General features: G+C 39.5%; 1 protein-coding gene across 2 annotated transcripts in view; it reads right to left on the bottom strand.

Annotated features, from left to right (window-relative positions):
• Positions 1–3,900: 3,900 nt before the first annotated feature.
• Positions 3,901–21,420, bottom strand: part of SLC7A2 (solute carrier family 7 member 2) — a 59,982-nt gene continuing 42,462 nt past the window's right edge. The window contains exons 4-12 of one of the 2 annotated variants that reach the window (XM_031440214.2): positions 20,946–21,111; positions 19,657–19,790; positions 18,481–18,703; positions 16,533–16,672; positions 13,442–13,544; positions 10,979–11,184; positions 9,799–9,965; positions 8,883–8,991; positions 3,901–8,399 (exon numbers count right to left, since the gene is read on the bottom strand). In XM_031440214.2, coding sequence (XP_031296074.1) covers positions 8,203–8,399; positions 8,883–8,991; positions 9,799–9,965; positions 10,979–11,184; positions 13,442–13,544; positions 16,533–16,672; positions 18,481–18,703; positions 19,657–19,790; positions 20,946–21,111 — 1,445 coding nt within the window. In that variant the 3' untranslated portion in view covers positions 3,901–8,202. Of the gene's footprint in view, positions 8,400–8,882; positions 8,992–9,798; positions 9,966–10,978; positions 11,185–13,441; positions 13,545–16,161; positions 16,299–16,532; positions 16,673–18,480; positions 18,704–19,656; positions 19,791–20,945; positions 21,112–21,420 lie in introns of both variants that reach the window. The other variant, XM_031440217.2, reaches the window with a different exon arrangement.

The raw sequence follows: 21,420 nt of genomic DNA, 5'->3' as shown, positions 1-21,420 counted from the left end.
AGGGGAGCCTGACAACACAGACACAGCCTCTTAAAAACAGTGTCCAGGGAACCACGGTCACACTTGGGAGAGTGCAGCATTGTCTGGAGAGCAAGGGCAGCAGCCAGTGGCATCGGCGGCATAAGAAACGGAGACTTGGAGAGAAAATAGCAGAGAGAAGCAAAAACCAGGAAATGGGGGACTGGGGACGGGGGAGTGTGACCGGAGCTGGGGAGCCGGCTGCACATGTAGACTTAGGTCTGTAAAAGCACATTTCTCCTCATTCTCTTCAGAAGCACAAGCTGGTATATACACTGTGTTTCTGAGGGATGGTAAGCAGCAGTATCAGCAACCCCTCCCGGTTTCCAAAGGCTAAAGAGAAATTTCAGTGCTTCCATTATGATTCATTTGTGAGTTATTTATACATAGCGTTTTCATCATAAATCTTAAATAATGGTCATCATTTATGACTGCTTTGTCCTGAAAAGTCTGCCTACTCTGCTCCCTCTACTTTTCTCCCCCTTCAAGGTGGTGAATAACATCCGGGATTTGTTAGGTAAGAAAAAAATGTCGGTCTATATTTTGGACATCCACTGCCTCTCGCCCAAAATAGGACATCTTCTCTAACTAGTCTTCATTAACTGTAGAAATACAATCAAGATGAATTTTTTTTTAAATTAGTGTTTGAAGGTTTGAGTAGGAGCTAGCTTTAGTGGTTTTAAATATAGCACCGAGACTCTCATTCTAAAATAAATGCCAGAGCTTTTTTATGGTCCTAGAGGGCAAGGCAAGGATCCCAGAATCTTGGTCTACTTAAAATAGATGGGCAGAAATGGCTCTCCCAGCTTTGGGATGCAGCATGCTGCCAAGACGTTCTAGCCCTTGGCTAGTTATGACAGCCTCCAAACGCCTCTGGGAAGAGGGACAACTCTCAGCTGAAATATCAGTGACTTAAAACTTCCATCCTCTCCCATCCTTGCTTTGTCTTTGCTCAACGGTGTCCTGCATTTCTGCTTCAACTCTCCCGAGCCATTTGCTTTCTCCTGCCTATTTGCTCACTTTCTGAAAATCATTTGCTATCAGCCATTTACAACTTGGTGAAACCGCCGGTTTTTGCTGGAAGAAATATCAGGCCTGAATGAGCAGATGGGGGAAGATTCTGGAGACCGGGAGACTCAGCCATTGGGGGACCCTCGAAACCTGAATCATCTCGATGATAGTGTACTTGTGGGTTAGGGAACATGGAGCCTGGAAATGAGCTTGCTTCCCATCCGGAGATTCGGCCCCACCCTGAGCTGTGTAGTGCACCTGGGCAGGGCAGTCTCCAGCTTGGGTTTCCATCTTCACTTTGACGGCTCCAGGGTTAGTAGAGAGTGACAAGGATTCTTTACCAGGGATTATGACATTTGAAATCTCCAGCACCTTAAAGTATTTAACAGTGGGCTATGAAACTGTTAACAAGAAAGGTTCAGGTGACAACGGTTACCAAAGGGGAAAGGGCAGTGGGAGGTGGGGCATAGATTAGGAGTTCAGATTAACAGACACACCACTATACATAAAATAGATAAACAAGGACCTACTGTATAGCACAGGGAACCATATTCAATTTCTTATAATAACATGTAATGGAAAAGAATCTGAAAAGAAAATATATACATGTATGTATATGTATAACTGAATCACTTTGCTGCACACCTGAAATTAAAATTGTAAATCAACTACACTTCAATAAAAAAATTAAAATTAAATAAATTTTAAAAATAAAGTTTCAAGTGAGTAAATCAGTATTGAGCTGATTTTCTTTCTAGACAATTTCACCCACACTTTGCCCTACTTTAAAAGGCAAGTTAAGATAATGAGACACTGGTCATTTTTGTATGTCCTTCAACAATTTTTTGGAGATAGTTTATGGGATGAAATGAATCTCTCTTTCCAGACAGACAGATGGGGACTTACCAGCACAGTTTCTCAGCAATACACTGGATTCCTGGAATGGAAGTCTATCTGTGGCCTTCTTTAAAAATCACTAAAGAGATAGTGTTCCTACCTCCAGGGCTTCCTGGCTGGACCCACGGCCCAGACACAGCTCCGAGGGATCACTTTCCTTCGCGTGATCCTGTGGTTCCAGTGCAGAGGTGGGGCCTCAAGACCTAGTTAACAATCTTAATCAAGCCAACAATAAGATAAATCTGGTTTCAGGTTTCCATTTGGGAAATACTTTGCTGTTTTAGCTTGACTTTCAATGCAGGCTAAATTGATACTAAAGTTTATTTAATTCAGCATGGTGTTCCCTCCAATTTATAAGAATCAATAGGACTTAAGTGTATACACAATGACATTTCAAAACTAAACAAGCTAATTCAAGAGAGTTGCAATTTTAAGTAACTTAGAGACACGTCAGAAGACTCTTTTACTCCTCCCTCCCCATCAAAGGGTAAAGAAGGCTGAAGTTGGAAAATATTTATTCCCTATACCATAAAAAAATTTGTTAGTTATACAAACTGATCACCAATTACTAAAAGGTATGATTTGGTCAGAAGAATATCAAAGAGCTTCTTACAGACAAAAGCAATGTCGAAGAGATTTGCCCATTGAATGGCAGTGGAAGTGGTGGGACCCCACGTGTGTGGTTCCAGGGTGGCATGCTGCAGGAGCAACTGAGACTTTTTGTAATGTGCTGCAAGGACTGAGGATACATGAAGACATCTCTTTTATTTTGTAGGACTCGGCAGTCATACAGTAGGCTCTAGGCTGCCAGGTGAGTGTCCTTAATGACATAATTGTTTCCATTTAGATGGTACTATATTTCTGAGTTATAAAGCTTCCCAAATAAAAAAGCAGTTTAAATTAGATATGTGTGAAATGTATGCTTTAGGTAAGTATGATACACATGCATACCACAGTATTATAAGTCATATTAAAATTTATTTTAAAAATACATGGTCACATTAGAAAGCATATTTTACAGTGGTAAAGCAGCAATAGTTTTTATTTATTATAAATTCTAAAAAATAATCCAACTTTATAAGTAAAAAGGGACACTGATCATCATTAAGAACATTTAAATTTAAAATTACCTACTAAACAAAAATCTCTACATTAGCATAAGACCAATGTATCTGTTGGCTTTTATAGACATAGAATTTCTGTAGGGTTTTAGGCCCTATCGACACTTTCTGTTAAGTACAATGATGACAAAATAAAGCAATAAGACAACTGGGCACCAAAGATGAAGAGCCTGTTAACCCCAGACACGGGCCGGAGAAACCTACCCTGCTGGCAATACAAGGTTCTTTACTGACTGAGCCCTGGCCCATGCACTCCCCACCCCAAGGCTGTTAATGCTCGTGCGATGTCACAGTAAGCCAGGACCTACAGTGCCAGCTCCAGGAAACAGACATCCTTTCCAAGAGTCAGAGAGTTTCCTTGGTCCTTATCATTTACCTTGATGGATCATGGGATATTTGGAGCTGATATTAAGGGCCCCAAACTACCTTCCTTTCATGTGAAGTTTTTCACTTTACCTCCTCCCCTGTCATCCCCAGACCCCACCCAGTAGGGATGGCTAGAGATGCTCACATCTTGCAGTGCTCCTGACCCAGGGTCCAGGTTATGATCCCCATGGGGCTGTCAGTGGTCAGTGAGGGATTGTTAAGACCAGAGACAGTGGCAGTGGCTTCAGCCATGGTGAATAAAAGCTAAGGCAGTGCTCCCAGCAAACAGGGTTGCCAATTGGGTTGAGCGATAGAAAAACGCATTGGAAATCGACAAAACTACACCATCTACCCACAAACAATAATGAATGTGAAACCAACCACTGAACCAACAACCACAACAATAACAGATCAGGCCTCTCAAAATCCAGAAACATGAAAGTCATTTTAAAAATGGTATACTGGAAACTGACACATTGTCACTGACTATACTTCAATTAAAAAAAAAAAGTTTAAATATAATTATACAAGGAGGGGAAAGAAAAAAAACTCAGCCAAGCAACAAAGTCAAGCGACCTTCCTCTCACACCTATGGGACTGAAAAATGACCTGTGCTGGCATTATTTCCTACATGAACTTCGGTACTTTTTCCCTTGATGTTTTAGGACAAGTTAGGAAATTTCAGGAGAAAATGTACAAAGAAGGCACTATTTTGGGACTAGCCAAAGAACAAAAACACACAAAAAAGCCCAGTTAATTACACCCCCCCCAAATTCACACTAATCATGTGAATTTTTAATACTCCATGACATACACTCTAAACCCCATCCTTTAAAATTCTGTGGAAATTGTATTTTTGGTTTGATTAGTATTGTCGCTTGAAATGCATCAGGAGAAATCAGGCAGAAACATCCGGAACAACATCACAGGGAACAGGGAGTTGGAATCTTGGCATAATTTTATCATGTGCGTCATAATCGCAGAATATGCTGATCTAAGAGGAAAAAAGATAAGACTAATCTGCTCCCTCTGCCATTGTCAGCACTAGAGGGCGATCACTTTTCCTTACTCTCCGTGCTAAACATTCAAGTACGTTCAGAAAATAATTTGGTAAATAAAAATTCTAATTTGAAAGACTTCAACATCTCCCTGTATACACTTAGGACATAGAAAATATTTTGGCAAATATTAAAAATAAAGAGGTTTAAAAAGTCCTTTATTCAGAAAAAATTAAAAGAAGTCTTTTAAAGGAAGGTAATTCTGCAACAAATATTTTCTACCAACGGTGGTTGATAATAGCAAAGATTTATATAGGGCGAGGTTAGGTTTTTCTTTCATGTAAATACCTCAAATGATGTTTTGGTCTTACTTTTACCCGATGTTCGTCTCTGGGGAAAATGTGATTGAGCCATCATTTGTATTTCAGTCTATACCAAAAGTTCTCATGTAAGTTTTCTAATAAACAGTTTTTAACTTGAATTTTCATAGCTGCCTTGTTAAATGTTGGGCAGATGTGGCCTATATGTGGTTATTCACAAATCTTCCTTTTTTTAAGAGTATAAAATAAAGGTGCCATACTAAGAAGCTTCTCACTGAAATTGGGTCAGAGAGCATATTTTCTAGTGCAAACAAGAAAAGGAACTTAAAGGGGAGGGTAACAGCTCAGTGGTAGAACTCATGCTTAGCTTGCACGAGGCCCTGGGTTCAATCCCCAGTGCCTCCATTACAAAAAAAAAAAAAAAAAAAAAAAAGACAATAAAATAAATGTTAAAAAAAAGTAATTTAAGCTGGTTTTTACTCAAACACAATTAAGAAAATGTATATGCATCTTTTAATTTCTGGAAAGGACTTTACGTAAGTGTGACTGACGACCAGTCAAATCCATACAGAACATGCTGGTCATCCCAAGAAAATAAAAACAATATTTCATTCCAAAGGTTATGAATTCAAATGTAGGAACAGAGAGGTGGTAAAAGAGCTGGTAGTCCTGGCTTTTCCTAGTAAGTACAAACCAAGACAGAGAAGCCAGAAAAGATGGAACAGAAGCAAGTAAGCAGAAATTCCCTAAGGCCCAGCCCAGCTCCACAGCAGATCATCAAGCACCTGTTATAATGCACTAGACTTCAGTGATTTCATGTTAGAAACATTATAAATATATCTTTCTTAAAGAATCTATCTATAGAAAATATACATATAAGATCGCTGTCTATTACAAAATAGTTTAAAACCTAAAGTTTTTGTATAAGCAAACCTATCAAAATAAAACATTATTTTTTTCTCCACCAGTTGGGTTTTTTAAGTCTAGACAACAATATCATTTCCAAAGCCCCCCATAACCCAACTGACTCATACACTGACATGTGAAATACACACACACATACAAATATATACGTGTATATATATACACACACTCACGCATACATACATACATTTGAGTTTTCACACACAAAAAAAGCATAGTCATGAACAAAAGCATTTTTTCATAGACATTTGTGTTTGCAAAGTGTTTCAAGGCAGAAAAAGAATTTTTAACTAAATCCTGCTCCTAATTGAACACAGCGGGCATAGTGGTTTTAGCTGCCTGTCACGTTCTAAACAAACTTCTTGATTTTGTTACAGTAAAAGGTTTACTATTCACATAGGAAAGTCTTCCTGTTCCCGGTGCGAAGGGACTATTCTAGGTTGATTAGAGAGGAAAAGGGCTTCTCAGTGTATTGCAGTAACAGCAAGGACTTACGATTAGTGCTTACAAAGATATGTGACCGCTTGCATAGCCAACTCTTCCTCTCCAGTAAAACGTGCAGCTTGAAAGAATTCTGGGCTTCAGATTTTACCGTGTGCACCCTGGACATTGTGGAATGTTCATACTGAGCTCTAAGCGATGCCACAACACTAGCAGCCAGAAACCCAGGCTTTCTACCTGTTTGTTTGATATTTAATCACAATAAACTCTTAGTTAGACAAAACGATTATAATTTGCTTTTTAATGACATCAGTAAAATGACGGATCTCTTGGAAGAGCTGACAAAAAACCAATGTTTTCCTTGCCTTTGGATTAAGCTGGTCACCTGGGCTCGATCATGTTCATCCTGGAAATATAACCCATACGCAGATAAGTGTTTAGTCGCTAGTCTCACTGAGTGAACCACATAATTATTTGTAAGAAAAATAACTCATGAGAAGCAAAACCCACTGCGGAGAGATAGTCCACTATTAGAGACCCTATAAAGTAAAATACAGTAATTAGAGAATCTCACATATAAAAACAAATCATTTATTCATACAAAGGTTACTGTGTTTATATGGCTTTAATTCACTTTGGTTAATTTTTCAGCTTGACGTTTTAAATAATCATGTATTTTACCAAAATACTCTATTTCCCAACTCCTGATGAGTTTTTGTAGGATACTGGAGCTTGTGTTAATAGCTTTAGTGTGGTCATTTAAAAATAAAGGAAGTAAAAAGTGCTAAATCAATTATGGGACGGGGGGAGAAAAACATCCCTTAAATGTTTCCAAAAGGAACGTCAGAGGCAAATTAGATCCAAACCCCTCAAACTGGGTCAAATGCCCTTTAATATCTTAATAGGCACTTTAAAGTTAGAAGAGGGGAGTTTTCTCTTCACTTTCTTCCTCTTTTGCATATAGTAAAGACAGAATTTGCTACCATAGCTCCTCATATCTAGGACAAGACAAAATAATAGTAGAAGCAAAGAAATGAATTCTGTGCCTGACAAGGTTAGGAAAAAAAATCTGTGATTATTTATGAAGTAACGGGGAAAAGTATGAATCATGCCACCAACTGTGTGATCTAGGAGATTCTACTGGCTTATTTTAAGTGACTTTTAAAACAAGGATGCTTGGGGTCTACTTATCCAAGCATATGTCTACTCTGACTTTCAAATATACCCTCACCTTTGCCACTTACACGAGCTCCTGGTCCTGGGGACCACTTTCACTTTTTAGGACAAAGGGTCCCCAGTAGATCACAGCACCTCTCTCGAGCCCCTCACTGGACTGCGGGCAGGGGGCGGGGGGGGGGGGGCAGATAAATCATTCACAGCAGGTGAAGGCCTCACATTTAAGGACCACTGTGCTCAGAGAAGGGGTGCCTGTCACGTGGTGATGCAGGAGGCCGCCCCTGACCTGCACGGTCCAGCGGACACGCACACTTCTATTGGCTAAAGTTTTCACAAACTGTCCCACCTTCCAGAAGAAAAATCTGCACTAAATCCACTGCTAGCATCTATTAAGTTATAGAAAAGGCTCATTTCCTATGCCCCCCTCTTAACTCCAAACCAGTGACAGACACCAGGATGGGTAAATGCATTTTTAACAGGTTCTAACTGACATTAACAAAAGCCCAATAAGGAAAAGCAACAGTTATTTCCCCAACCACACACGGCACATAGAAAAAAGTACTTTTCTATTCGGTGATTACCTCCCTTTCAGTATGTGCAGTATATGCCACCAATTCATGACAATGCCGGAAAAATGCAATGCAGTGACAGTAAAACACCAACAACTTTTCACATTGATATTCCTCCAACATACACGTACACACATACACACTCTCCCACAATTTGGGGGAAATTCATCACTGAGGAGAGAGCTCAGGCTTCCCCAGATGCACAATTCACCCTGTGAGGAGATGTCATCCATGTGAGCGGGCATAAATCTTGGTGAAGCATGTCTGCAGCAAAACCCACGACAGCCTAGCGTGCAGATGACATCCTGTCACTGTTCACTCCATGTGGGATACGTACTTGGAGCCGGGGGACCAGCCGCCACTAGCATTCGCTCGTCTTTTCGTGGAATATGAAAGGTAAACTGAGGTTCCTTTGGTGATGGTCATTGGCTTGCATGGCAGATTTTTCCTCTGTTGCTGCATGAAGATTGTCTGAATAATCATCTTCGTCATCTTTGTCCTCCCTCGAGTTACCCTCCAGGCTGTGTCTAATGCCATAGGCGAAGTAAATCAGGAAACCTGTTAGAGAAAAAAAAAATCAATGTTTTAGGTGTGTTGAAGGATGACTTTGTGTATGGAAAATTTGATATAGAAGAGAATGGCCTTTTTGCCTTCTCTTTCTGTGCTACGTTAGAAGGACACAATGCAAAGGCAGGGTATCCCAGAAAAAAGGTCTCTGATAAACGTTCTCCCAGTAGAATGCGCATCTTCATTTTTAACACTTAATCTTAAAGAGGTGTATGTTTCTCTCAATAAATGTTTTTCAGCTGTTGCAGAAAAATTATATTTACTTTCTCAAAACTCAACACTACAAAAAGCGTATGTGAGGGAAAGTCTCAAATACACCCTAACTACAAGCGGTGGATGATCACGGTCACAGAGGAAGGAACTGCAAACAGACTATTCCTAGGCAGGGGGAGGGGACGCATTTCTCTAACCACAGCACATGACATCAGAAAGAGAGAGCCCACGTTCCGGAAGCGAAAACATTAAGACACCTACCAAGTGCCATCCAAATACTAAATCTGACCCAGGTGTCTGCACTCAACTGGACCATCAAGTAAATGTTCACCAGGATGCTGAAGGCCGGCAAAAACGGTAAGAATGGAACCTAAGAGAGGAAAACATCTTCTTAAATATACTCAAAGTTTGAAGGCACATTCCCCCAATTATTCTGACATGGTGGCAACTAATTTGACATATACAACTTTCACACTGTGTCAGTAAGTTTATATTCTTACAAAAAAGGACAACCTGAATAAAAAAAGCATTCATCTAGCGAATACTGAAAGGGGCACCGTATTTTACATTGTTTACTGCAGCCCAAAGCAACAGAGGGTTTTTCCCAGCCCGCTAACTCCTGCATCATCACCAAGATGCAACTGGTTTTAGGTTTTAGTTTAGTTTCGAGCTTAGTGGTTCAGTTCAGACGTCAGCAGGGCAGGCCTCTGAACCCTGGATACTCATGGCTTCTCAGGGGGGTACCTCCAGGAAGCCCTCTTCAACCTGAATGCCACTCTTAGTTCAAACAGGACAATTTCACTTGCAGGGGAAGGGCTTTTGGGGGAAATAATCTTCCTGAGAGGGGATAAATAAACTATCCTCCTTATTCTTCTGACACTGGAGAGTACTGGACGAGAAATTGGCTCACTATCATACAGACTAATGTGATGGGGGACATTCAAGTTTTCGAAAAGGGCAGGAAGACAGCCGATGTAGGGAGAACGTACAAGACAAAGAGGAGTCTCAAGGAATGGTGACACTCTTGTTCACTGGTTGGCATCATCAGAAGTGCTTGTGTGTGTATGTGCGTGTGCGTGTGCGTGCGTGTGTCTTTTTAAAGAAACAATTCACAAACACTAATGAACAAGAGGAAATGGGCACAATACGTAGGGTCTCTTGTGCTCATTACACCTACCATAAAGGCGACTTTCTGCTGGTTCTGGGGCTGCCTCCAGATGACGAGCACCACGGCGACGCAGAGGACGAGGAGCAGCACCAGAAGAGCCAGGCTCCAGGCTTCCAGCCGGGCCACGGCGCGGACCCCATACGTGGTCAGAACACTCAGGCCCAGAATGAGAAATGCTGCGAGACATTCGCAAAACAAAGTCAGCACACGCCTTGCGCCCAGACTCCCCAGTTCACACAGTCTGTTCTGGTAAGACATCAAGTTCCTTATCTTGTCTACTTTGCCAAATGCTAAGATTTTCATTTTTCCTTCTGGGAAGAAATGGCTGATTTCCCCTGGTTTCTTGCTCTCTCATGAACGTCTCCTCCTTAGAAGCTGACACCCCACCCCACCCCAGCACGACCATCATGCTTTTTCTTCCCACTTGCTCCTGTCTGAGATGCTGTCACGTGGATTGATGGGCTGTTGTCAGGGGTGGATATTTCCCTTTTGTCAGATGGGACATAGCAAGTTTGTTCATGTTCAGTTGCTGTAAACACTGACCGTCAATGGAAACAAACAACATGGGATGTGCATCGTTCCTCCCTATTTCAGAGAGTGACATCACCGCCCACCCGCCCTCTCTCTGCACATCAAGTCTGCATTAGGGGTCCATCCAGTGTGCTCTCAGAGGAAGCTGTACTGTGCTTAGTTTGCCACCAACCATCCTGATCTGTAAAGCCCAGTGAGAGCAAGAACCATCTCCCTCGCTATCCCAAGGGCCCCGCAGAGTTCCTGGCACATTGATGACCCTCAACAAATGCTGCAGAAAACATGAATGATGACATAACCGTGGGTGAGCAAACGGGATTTGCTACATTGCCTCCCAGTCTCCTCGGGTCCTGGCTCAGTTACTGGCAGGTGCACTTTGCTTCCCACACAAAGCACCCTCACAGCGGATGAAATGTACCAGTTCTGTACTTCTGCCGCTCTCACCTTGCGGAATTTCTTCCCTTCTTCTTCAATTCCCAAGAGACGATTAATTTATCCTGCTATTATAAAGATGACCTCAACGCCTAGTGACCCATCAGGTGCAAATCCCAGGACTCAGGGTAGTGGTACCATGTCCTCCTGTCCTCTTGTACATGGCACCTGCTTCACCTTCCACACCCGCTGGGTGTTTGTCATGTGCGCGGTGAAGGGGACTTACCCAGAAATCCTACGAGAAAGCTCACGAGAGAAGCGGATTGTCGTGTGGGCAGGAGCGAGGGGCAGAAGAGGGCTCGGGGGCTGAAGCCCTGTCGGGGCAGCACAGTGACCTGGGACTCGCTTTTGGAGGCAGTGTCGGCACACGATCCCAGAGCTTCTTTCCCAGGGCAACATTTGGTTTGCTCATAAGATAAGCCGGGCTGGTACCTACCCCCAAACAAAGGTCTGTGTTTTAATTCTCAAACAGACACGTGGCTCAAAGGACGCCAGCACCTAAAACTCGAAGGGAGACATTTACGTTCACAGCTCGTGCAGTAAATCCACGCATCTCGTGGCTGCAGCCCCCGGGGGCGCTGAGCCAGGCCACACACCCACTCAGTGAAATATCTGGGGGAACTCAGAATTTCCTCTGATAGCCACCAAATTTGGGGATTAATACACATCACTATATGTAAAATAGATAAGCAACAAGGACCTACTGTATAGCACAGGGAACTATATTCAATACCTTGTAATGAGGTGTAATGGAAAAGAATCTGAAAAAAAAATGTATGTTTATGTATAACTGAATCACTTTGCCGTACACCTGAAACTAACATTGTAAATTGACTACACTACAATAAAAAATAAGAGTTAAAAAAAAGATAGTTATGTATATTAGATGCAGAAGAGAGTCACATTTTAAAGTGAAGCAACTGTGAACACAGGATGATTATTCTGGAAATATCTATGTCCAAAGGAGGTACAGTTTATGAGAACAGCACAGAGAGCCACATTAACTATCAGCTACAGAGTAACAGTGTTCCATGGGGCATTCGAGGGCCTCACTGCAACCTGCCTCCCTGGCCTCCTCCCCTCCACTCTCCCAGCCGAGTCCTCCAGTGTCGCCCGCACTGGCACGTCCAGTCCCAATGTCACTCCATTTGCCTTCATTACTGATCCTTCTCCTCTTCAGCCGGCCTCAAGACATCAGCCTGCCTCACCTCCTAGTATCTGCCCCGGTCTCCCCAGCGTGGTCTCTTTCCCTCTGGGAAGCCTTTGCTTAAATTTAACATTTGTCCTCCATTTAAAGAAGAAACACACTCACTGAGGAAAAAATACACAAAAGTATACAGAAGAAAATTAACCACCCATAACACCACTGCCCAGTGTGAATCACTGCTAGCATTCAGCCAGGCATAGATGCATATGTGTGTGTGTGTGTGTGTGTGTGTGTGTGTGTGTGTGTGTATATGCAAAAATCATTTCTTCATGTAAATTTATGTTATTACTTAAATAATTTCAGATGCTACATAAAGCTTTGCATCCAGAAACTGAAAGATTTCTCCATATAATTAAATATCATTTCTATTTGCTGTAGAAGAGTCCACTGAATAAAGGTACCCTCATTTATTTAACTATTCTACTATTTTTTTTAATTGAAATAGAATTAGTTATAATGTGTCAATTTCTGGTGTACAACATAATGTCCCAGTCATGCATATATACATACACATATTCATTTTCATATTCTTTCTCATTGAAGGTTAATACAAGATATTGAATACAGTTCACTGTGCTAGACAGAAGAAATTTGTTTTTATCTATTTTTATATATAGTGGTTATCATTTGCAAATCTCAAACTCCCAAATTTATCCCTTTTCACTCCCTTTTCCCCAGTAACCATAAGACTGTTTACTATGTCTGTGAGTCTGTTTCTGTTTTGTAGATGAGTTCATTAGTGTCCTCTTTTTCCTTTTTCTTTTTCAGATTCCACATATAAGTGATATACGATATTTTTCTTTCTCTTTCTGGCTTACTTCACTTAGAATGATGATCTCCAGGTCCATCCATGTTGCTGCAAGTGGCATTATTTTATTCTTTTTTATCACTGAGTAATATTCCATTGTATATAGATACCACAACTTCTTTATCTAGACATCTGTCAATGGACATTTAGGTTGCTTCCACATCCTGGCTATTGTATATAGAGCATTGGGGTGCATGCATCTTTTCAAATTAGAGTTCCCTCTGGATATATGCCCAGGAGTGGGTTAACTATTCTACTATTGATATTTAGTTTAGTTTAGTTTTTTCACTATTGTAAACAACCTTTTCCATGAACATCCTTTGCCTATATGTGTGTGTGCCTCTTTGATTAAATCTTTAGTATGAAAGTTTAGCGAGTTGGCTCACTGGGGCTAAAAACAGTATTTCCCAGTGTTTTTAAGCATTATGAGAACTTGTTCACAGAGATTAGGCCAATCTATTGCTAATTATCAACTGTATTTGATTCTTTGCTTAAGGACCAAGTATGCACTGATTACACTTTGTACTGATGTTTTTACATCCGTGGCCTCTCACCTCTGTGAAGAACTCTGCTAGCTCCTTGGAAGCAAGGTCAGCGAGCCCTAATTTTATTTAATTCCTGGGCCCCATGTGACACACACTCTTCAGAATCGTCTGGCCACGAGGACAACTCACCGGAGGATGAGAACACAGGCTGCGACCAGGGAGTAAGCCAGAAGGGTGCCGATGGACATCATGTCCACGAGGGCCTTCAGGTCAAAGAGGAACGCCATCACAGCTATTGGGAGGAGGAAGAGCAGGGAAGACAGTGGCCTGGGACAAAGTTCCACATGACTGATAACTTTCAAGTCAGGGACAAGCGGTGTGCATTTTTTTCTGTTTTCGTACCAATGATAAGTCAAATAAAGTATGGCTAGTGTATTTCTCACAGTTAATAAGATGTTCCTCAGGTCCTATAAACTGCTAATAAAACTTCAAAAACCCTCAGCTATCTATCAAGTACAAAACACATCTACTTTGATTACTTAAGAAATAGTGGCCTGACAAAGAGTGAAAATGTTGTACAACAGACTTCTCTCCTTTGATGTTTCAGAAGGAAAACAATGCCAAGAAATACTGGCTGGCTCTTTTAAAAAAAAAAAAAAAAACCATAAAAGAATTCAAACAGAAGAGCTTTCATTATGGATGTTATATAATCATTTAAATTTCCATCTGCATTTTGAATTATATCGTATACAAAATAACGTCCAATTAAATTATGTTTCTGATAGAAGGTGAATGAATTCTTCTCTGATTAAAGCCACATACTCTGACTAGATTTGAGCGATCAATCTGTGGTCTGCCCCAAGTCTCAATAATCTCAAGAGGCAAAGTATACTTTACATAGTTAACTTGAGCTTAGCAATTTTTTTCCTCCACTGAGACATCAAAATAGGGATAATATTAACTTGAATTTACCAAATAGTGACACTTATCACAGTAAATAGAAAACACCACACTGCACTCAGAGAGCATTCCAGATAACTCAGCAAGTTTTATATCTCTATGATCTCAATTTTATCTTCAGTTCAAAAATTCTATGAGACAGGGGAAATTATTTAGGTCAGCTATGTAAAATGGCCAATATTTGACTGTTTTTGAACAAAACCCCAGCAATTTCACACAGTTTGACCTCATAGGATTATTATCCTCTGTTTATAGACAGGCTAACTTTTAGCAAGGTTACAACTACGAAGTAGAAACAGAGTTCCAGCTGAATCAACGTGCCCTTACTCCCTCCATAAATACCACATTGTTTCTTTAAATATACCTCATGCCTCACTATGAAAAATCTCCACTGCTAGTATACTTATACGGCAGATTAAATTTTCAATATATTTTGTAAGAATCACAGCTAGCCAAGACAAGGTGGCCAAAACAGAAGAAAATGACTAATTATCCAGACAAACACTCTGATCTAAGTTAAAAACTAGCAAAGCAAGATGCGAGACAACAAAACAACAAAAATGTAATATTTTAGAGCATTAAAAATGCTACAATTGTCTTCTTTTAACTATTAATTTCAACATCTTATTTTGCTGCCAAATTAAATCTTCCTAATGGAAGAAGGATACATTTTAAAAATTCTGAATACATAGTAGAGAATTAGTGGGCAAGACCTTACTGGAAAAAATAAAAGCTTTTATGGAGTAAATAATGTATGTTCTCCTTTGACAAAATTTATGAACTATCTTTAATATCCTAGTGCACTTTTTAATCATGAAGTGGGCTTTAAATTGTCTAGAGCAACCTTCATTTTATAGGGGCAAAAACCTAAGCACTGAGAAAATAAGTGACTTGACCTCCCAACATGTATCTAATAAAGTACCAAATTTATTAAGAACCATTTATGAAGTGAAGGTGTTTGAGCAAATTCTGACTCTGGAAGAATCCTGTTTCATATATAATTAAGTATTAGTATACTCTGATTTCCCAACAATTCAGAGGCTCAAAAAAATTACCATTTTTGGTTTGAATTTCTACTACCAAGCGTGGTGATTGTTTTGTCTGTATAGTTTGCTAAAGTCCTTCTCTTGCTCCCTGTAACAGGGCTTTTAAGTCCATTCTCTCGATCTGCAAACTTTCTTTGAAATTTCTGCATGGAGTAGGAATCCGGCCAAAGGCATTTTATACGGATATTACGACATGCCAAGAGGTAGGCATCTGCAGTTTGGGTTTTTTTTTAAACATGATTTAATACCAAAACTGCTGAAAGGAAAAATAGATTCCTAATGGGGTTTCTGATGATATGGATGTTAGTAACTCTTAGAGAGCCGTGATGGCCCAGGAAGTGGGGATGGCCACCCAACTAAGGGCAGTGATAACAATGACTAAGTATAAATTATCTTTGACACTTCTTATATTTAAATAAGAATGGGTAAACTTCAGCTTTTCAAAACTCCTACAGTCCTTTAGCAATATTCAACTTAAATCCTGGACATAAAAGAAAATACTGAATCATTATTTTAAATTAACAATTCAAAAATTAAGTAATTATTCTTTAATTAACGTTTTACATGTCAATAATATAATTTTATGTGCTTGTTCATCAATCTGAAAAGCATTTAATATCTGACATATAGTGAAGAACCATTACAACCCTTTGCACATTTGTTAGAAGCCCCAAAGGTTAAGACAGTGAAATAGTAAAAAATCCCAAAGGGTTAGTTATGAATTTCAGTAGACCACCACCACCAGCACAATTTGCCGATGTAATCCCAATGTTCATACCCTAATTTATCAGTGATTTTGTTCTTAACTTACATGCACAGCAAGCAGACCCTCTTTATAAGTCCATGCATGAGCATAAAACACTCGAGTCCAATGTTGAAGAATCCTATGATTGTAAAGCTTACCAGAAATGACCCCTGCAGTCAATGTGGCAGCAATTGGTGACTGCCTCCTACTCACTCTGGCAAGAAATCTAAAGAGTAAACCATCCCGGGCCATGGCAAACAGAATTCGGGGTAAAGGAAACATAGAGCCCAGAAGACTAGAACAGAAAAATTCATAATCCACATGTGAGTTATTACAATTCTTATTCTAGATGGGTAAATACAGGACACACGAAATACAGAACCTATGCCAAAAAAATTCAAAATAGTTCAAAAAGCTATTGATCTTTATATATATCAAAACAGAAAATTCCTTTTTCTTCTTTTTTTTTTTCAGAATCCTTGATGAAAAAAGATCCCCCTTTACTTAATAAAAGTCAACTCTCTCTCACCTGCCACCGCACCCGATGATAAAGTAGCAATTATTGGTGTCTTCGTTTTGGAATTGATTTGAGCTAGACATTTGAAAAGCAACCCATCCTCCGCCATAGCATAGATTACACGAGGCATTGGGAAAATGGATCCAAGAAGACTGAATAAAAAGCAAACACATGCAGTATGGCAAACACATTCATGCAGGATTATAACCCAGAACTGAGATTAAGTGATCATATAAAACTCAGCCTCACAGCTGTGATTAGGAAGTCTTATTATTTCTAAAATACATTATGACTGAGCATTTAAAAGTATTTGCCAATTAACCATGGTGCTACTTATTATTGTTACAGATGCCTGCCCAGTACAATGACCAGACTAAGAACAACGCTGTGAATAATTCGTGCAGGCCTATGAATTAAAACTAAGTAATTATGACTTAATGAGAAACCAAAACCAATGATATCATTAAGACATTTTTAGTGGCAATAAATCAGAAAGTAAAAGTCATAAATTAATATGTAATTGAAGATTAAGTAACAATTTTATAGTATAGTCACTCCATTTACTCAATTACACATTTTTCATATTTTTTACCATTATTTTTCCTTATATAACATGATCTTTGATCAAATTAGTAATAACTCTCAGCATCATAAGATAATCAAGATAGAAAAAGGCAAAAAAAAGTCAACTCACTGTAAATTTAGTACTCAGAAGTAGCCACAATTACGTTAGTAATAGTGAAATTTAAGAAAATGATTTTTGCTTTTGATGTCTTGAATTACTTGTGTGTTTACTGGTTTCATCATTCCATACATGAATTAGTTATAAAAAGATAACCATTTAAGAGAAAATAAGTAAAATATTTTATTTAAAAAAATCCATCTTGTTCATTTTTTAATAATGCTGGGTTGACTTTGCTACAAATAAATCTTTGTCCATCTCTCTCTAAGACCATGGTAGCATGGTATCTTCACAATTCAGATTTTTGGAAACTATTTGAAACTATTCAGAATAAAACTCAACACTGGCAGATGGTTGAGAAATCAAGGGGGTAATTTCTAATTGCTACTTAATATTATCTTGAATACAAAACAAAAGTGATTTTGATGAATTATATTAAAAAATGTCTCCAATTTCAGACATTTAGAAAATTATTTTCACTTCAAAAATTAGTATCAGGCAGAGATGAATTTTCCCTTGGTAAGAATGATCTACAGTATAGCGCGGTATAAAACTCAAATGAAATATCTTACGACCACATGTTAATTTAAAATATGAGTAGCTTAGGAAACCTGAGAAACTAATTGTAAAATACTAAAATAGGTAGCTACTGAAAATCTGAACACTCAAGGTTCAACTACTCTTTTCTTTTCACATAGATACTATGAATTTCCACCACTAATTTGAGGACAGTAATTTCCATTTCTAGACCAAGTTCACTTTGATCAGTGCTAAGAGGAGAAGTCTCAGTGGTTCATAGTAAAAGGAACATTGCACTTAACAATGCCACCGCACATAGCTTCCACTCATGCAGACCTGATATTATTTTAAAAGACGGCAGAAGATGTCAAGTCTGCACCTAAGGTTTCAACTGTCTACAGCACTGCAAGTTAACACCAAAGCCAGCAGGGAAACATACTAGTATAAGCATTGTAAAGTTTACAATACACACATACATAAAAATGTATGAAGTATATATGTGTTTAAATGCCATGTATGTCCATGGAAGCTTGACCATCACTATCTTGAAAAACTGACTTCTAACTGATGCGGGAAAAGTTTTCATCACTTAGGATTTTGAGATGGCAATGCTGGGCAGACTATTCAGAGAATAAATAAGTTGTTATAACATGTTCCTCCTATTAGGATTACTTTTAAAACATACAAAAGCAATTCTTTAGACACTGACTACCTTTGCAGTAACCCAGACAGCCCTGCCCCAAAGGCAGTGCAATGTACCTTGTTGACAAAGCACAGAGGGAGCCTGCTGCAACGACGTATTTGGCTGGACCCCATCCAACGTACTCAAACGCTACAGGAAGCGGGCTTTTCTCATCGAGGAGGTAGTATGGCATCATAAGTGTTAAAGCTGCCGAGACCCCGAAATAGGCCATAAAGCAAACAAGCAGAGAAGTCACAATCCCAATAGGAATGGCTTTCTGAGGATTCCGGACTTCCTCACCTACGGAAACATAAACACAAGATTCCCATATTTAACCAAACATGAACAGGTAAGACATGAATTCTTCTTCTCCTTCCTAGTAATTCTGCTCTGTTTCTGTTCCTTCTATTTTCTCAGCTTGCTCCATCTATTCCCTGTGAAGTTTTCTCTCTTCCTGAGGGTGCTCTGTTGTCACACAAAGATCCAAAGCCCAAAAAGGCAAGAAGAGAAAGCAAGAAATCATGACACTCAGTGTCCCGTTTCCAGAAAGAAGAAACATGAGACATCAGCACTATGAAATGTTTAGGGGTAGAACAGCAGTCTGCATCCACTGGGAAAATGGTTCATCCACGGAGGCTGCACGTGATGCATTCTGTAGGCCCTTAAACATGAAGGCTTCCATATCTACGAAGAGAAAGTTCTACCTAGCACATCGATTTATATTAAACTCCAGTTTCAATACAAAACAGTACACTTTGGATCTTTCTAGTAAGACTTGGCATTTGAAGCACCCAAAATATGGTCAATGATAAGGCCATGCAATAATGTGAACCAAGATGAAGCACTTACGAGAGGGACTGTGGCATGGATGCTTTGTTGTACAGGATAAAGAGAAAAGAATTACCACGATACAGTTTGTCCAATTAAAGAAGAAACAATTTAAGAGCATGATCATCATTTGCTATGCACTGTGACAGAACTTCCCAATGGAGGGTTAAAGGTAGTAATTATGACCAATATTTATAAAGTCGTTGACAGATTTCAAAGCATTTTTAGTAACACATTATATCTTAGGTGCTCTTCGTAACATCTGAGGGGTGGGTACTGCTCTCCCGATTTTACCAATATGGAAACCAAAGCTCAGAGAGTTTCACTAAGTTTCTTTTTATCATATACAGCAGGTGTCACGGGTGGTTCTGGAACCAGCCCATATTACTCTTTTTCCTTCTACACAGGGCCAAGGCTGTTTTTACCAGTTGTGGCAATGCAGTCAAATCCCACGAAGGCATAAAAGCAGGTTGCAGCTCCAGCCAAAGTCCCCGCAAAGCCGTAAGGCATAAAGCCACCAGCCCCATAGACACTTGTTCCATTTTCAGAAGGCGGCTCCCTAAGGAAGAGGAGAAGAACATTGGAAAGTCATTTTCATAGAAAACTGCTTCTTCAAGTGATTTGTCTCAAACCACATCCTCGGAAGGTGAATGTGTTCATCAGCTCTTTGAAACTGATGTGCACAAAACTAAAAGTAAACTCTGATTTTTTTTTTCACCTAATCCTAGAGGATGTGGTGGTGTTGCCAACAATGGCACCTCTCGGGTTATTAACACTCAGCTGGAGGCTGATCAGTAGCATAAGCAGGGGGCTCAGATCCACTCTGGCTGGAGCTCACAACCCGGCAGGATTCCAAGAGCAGAGACCCCCATATCATACATGAGCCATGATCTGAAATAAGACAGGAAACTTTCTCTTCTTATGTACAGTTGGGAAGACTGCATATTTTAAAATTTTACTAAGAAGACATTTGACAAGGTGAAACAAAATTCTCTGGGCTTGATTAATAATACTGAAGTTGAATATTTTATTACATGTTAAAAATTGGATAAAACCAGAGGGTACTAAATTTTTGCCTCATCAGAATGACTAAAATCAATGTACGTAAAGAAAAACATGTATATCGCTTCATGTAATAGACATTTTTGTAATCTTTTTCTTTACACATAGGAATATTATGCCGAAATAAATCTTAGGGTGAAACCTTCTATATATAATTATTTTTGAGATTGTCAGGTTTAAAGTGAAATGCATAGACAATTCTGCTTAGGCAACCAGTAACATTCTCAAAAAACCCAGAAGACCTGAAAATTACTACAAGGTTGAAAGAATGCAATGGAATCAAATGGTGTTCCCAAAGGAAGAATTAAAGGATCCGTGACTCAAAAATATTGTCACTTAGAGGTGGCAAACCTTTGGGAGGAAAAATATTCTTCCAATGGTTAGGATCTCTCTCCTTGCTCTTCCCCTAAACCTGGAGCCAAGACTGAGGCTAAGAACCAGCAGCTGCACAGCTTTCAATGGCTGTTCAATGGGAAGCACACCTACACATTCATGTTTGCGGGGGCAGCCTTGGACTAGGACAGACCTTCAGAAAGTTCTCTGAAGCAAAATATTTGAGAACCACTATTCTAAAGGAAAAAGGTAACATAAAACAAAAGTACGTAAATTAAAAAAAAATCAAAATAGGAGGGAAAAAAGCCAAATATTCTACCTGGCGCTTGCTGATATGTTTTTGAGAAACTCCTCACTAATCTTCCAGTTTGCGACGTTTCCTTTCACAAACCCAGCAACCATAACAAAGAGGAGAACCAGGATGTTGACAGCTGTGAAGACTTTATTCACCCAAGCAGACTCTTTAACTCCAAAAGATAAAAGACCTATGGGGAAAAAAAGAGTATTTTAATTTTTAGCTAAACTTTAGGAAAAGGCAACAGCATTTTGAGGCAGTGATATTTTTCCCCAGCATTCATATGTTTAAGTGACATTTATCCCTTTCTGCTGAGAGTTCTTATCTAACTGTGAATAAAACCAACGTGGTTTCAGAAGTCAGGAGATCCTACACTTGCCAATAAATAAGTAAATTTAGCAATTTTGGCCATTAGCACCAATGGGTAGGTAGAGGGAAAGTAACTTAATTTGAATGAAATGCTGTTCTAAAAAGCCATTTCAAGGTTAATGGCTGCAAA

The sequence above is a fragment of the Camelus dromedarius genome, chromosome 22 (assembly GCF_036321535.1).
Source record: "Camelus dromedarius isolate mCamDro1 chromosome 22, mCamDro1.pat, whole genome shotgun sequence".
Taxonomy (NCBI): Eukaryota; Metazoa; Chordata; class Mammalia; order Artiodactyla; family Camelidae; genus Camelus; species Camelus dromedarius.
This window is presented reverse-complemented; position numbering and strand designations above follow the sequence as displayed.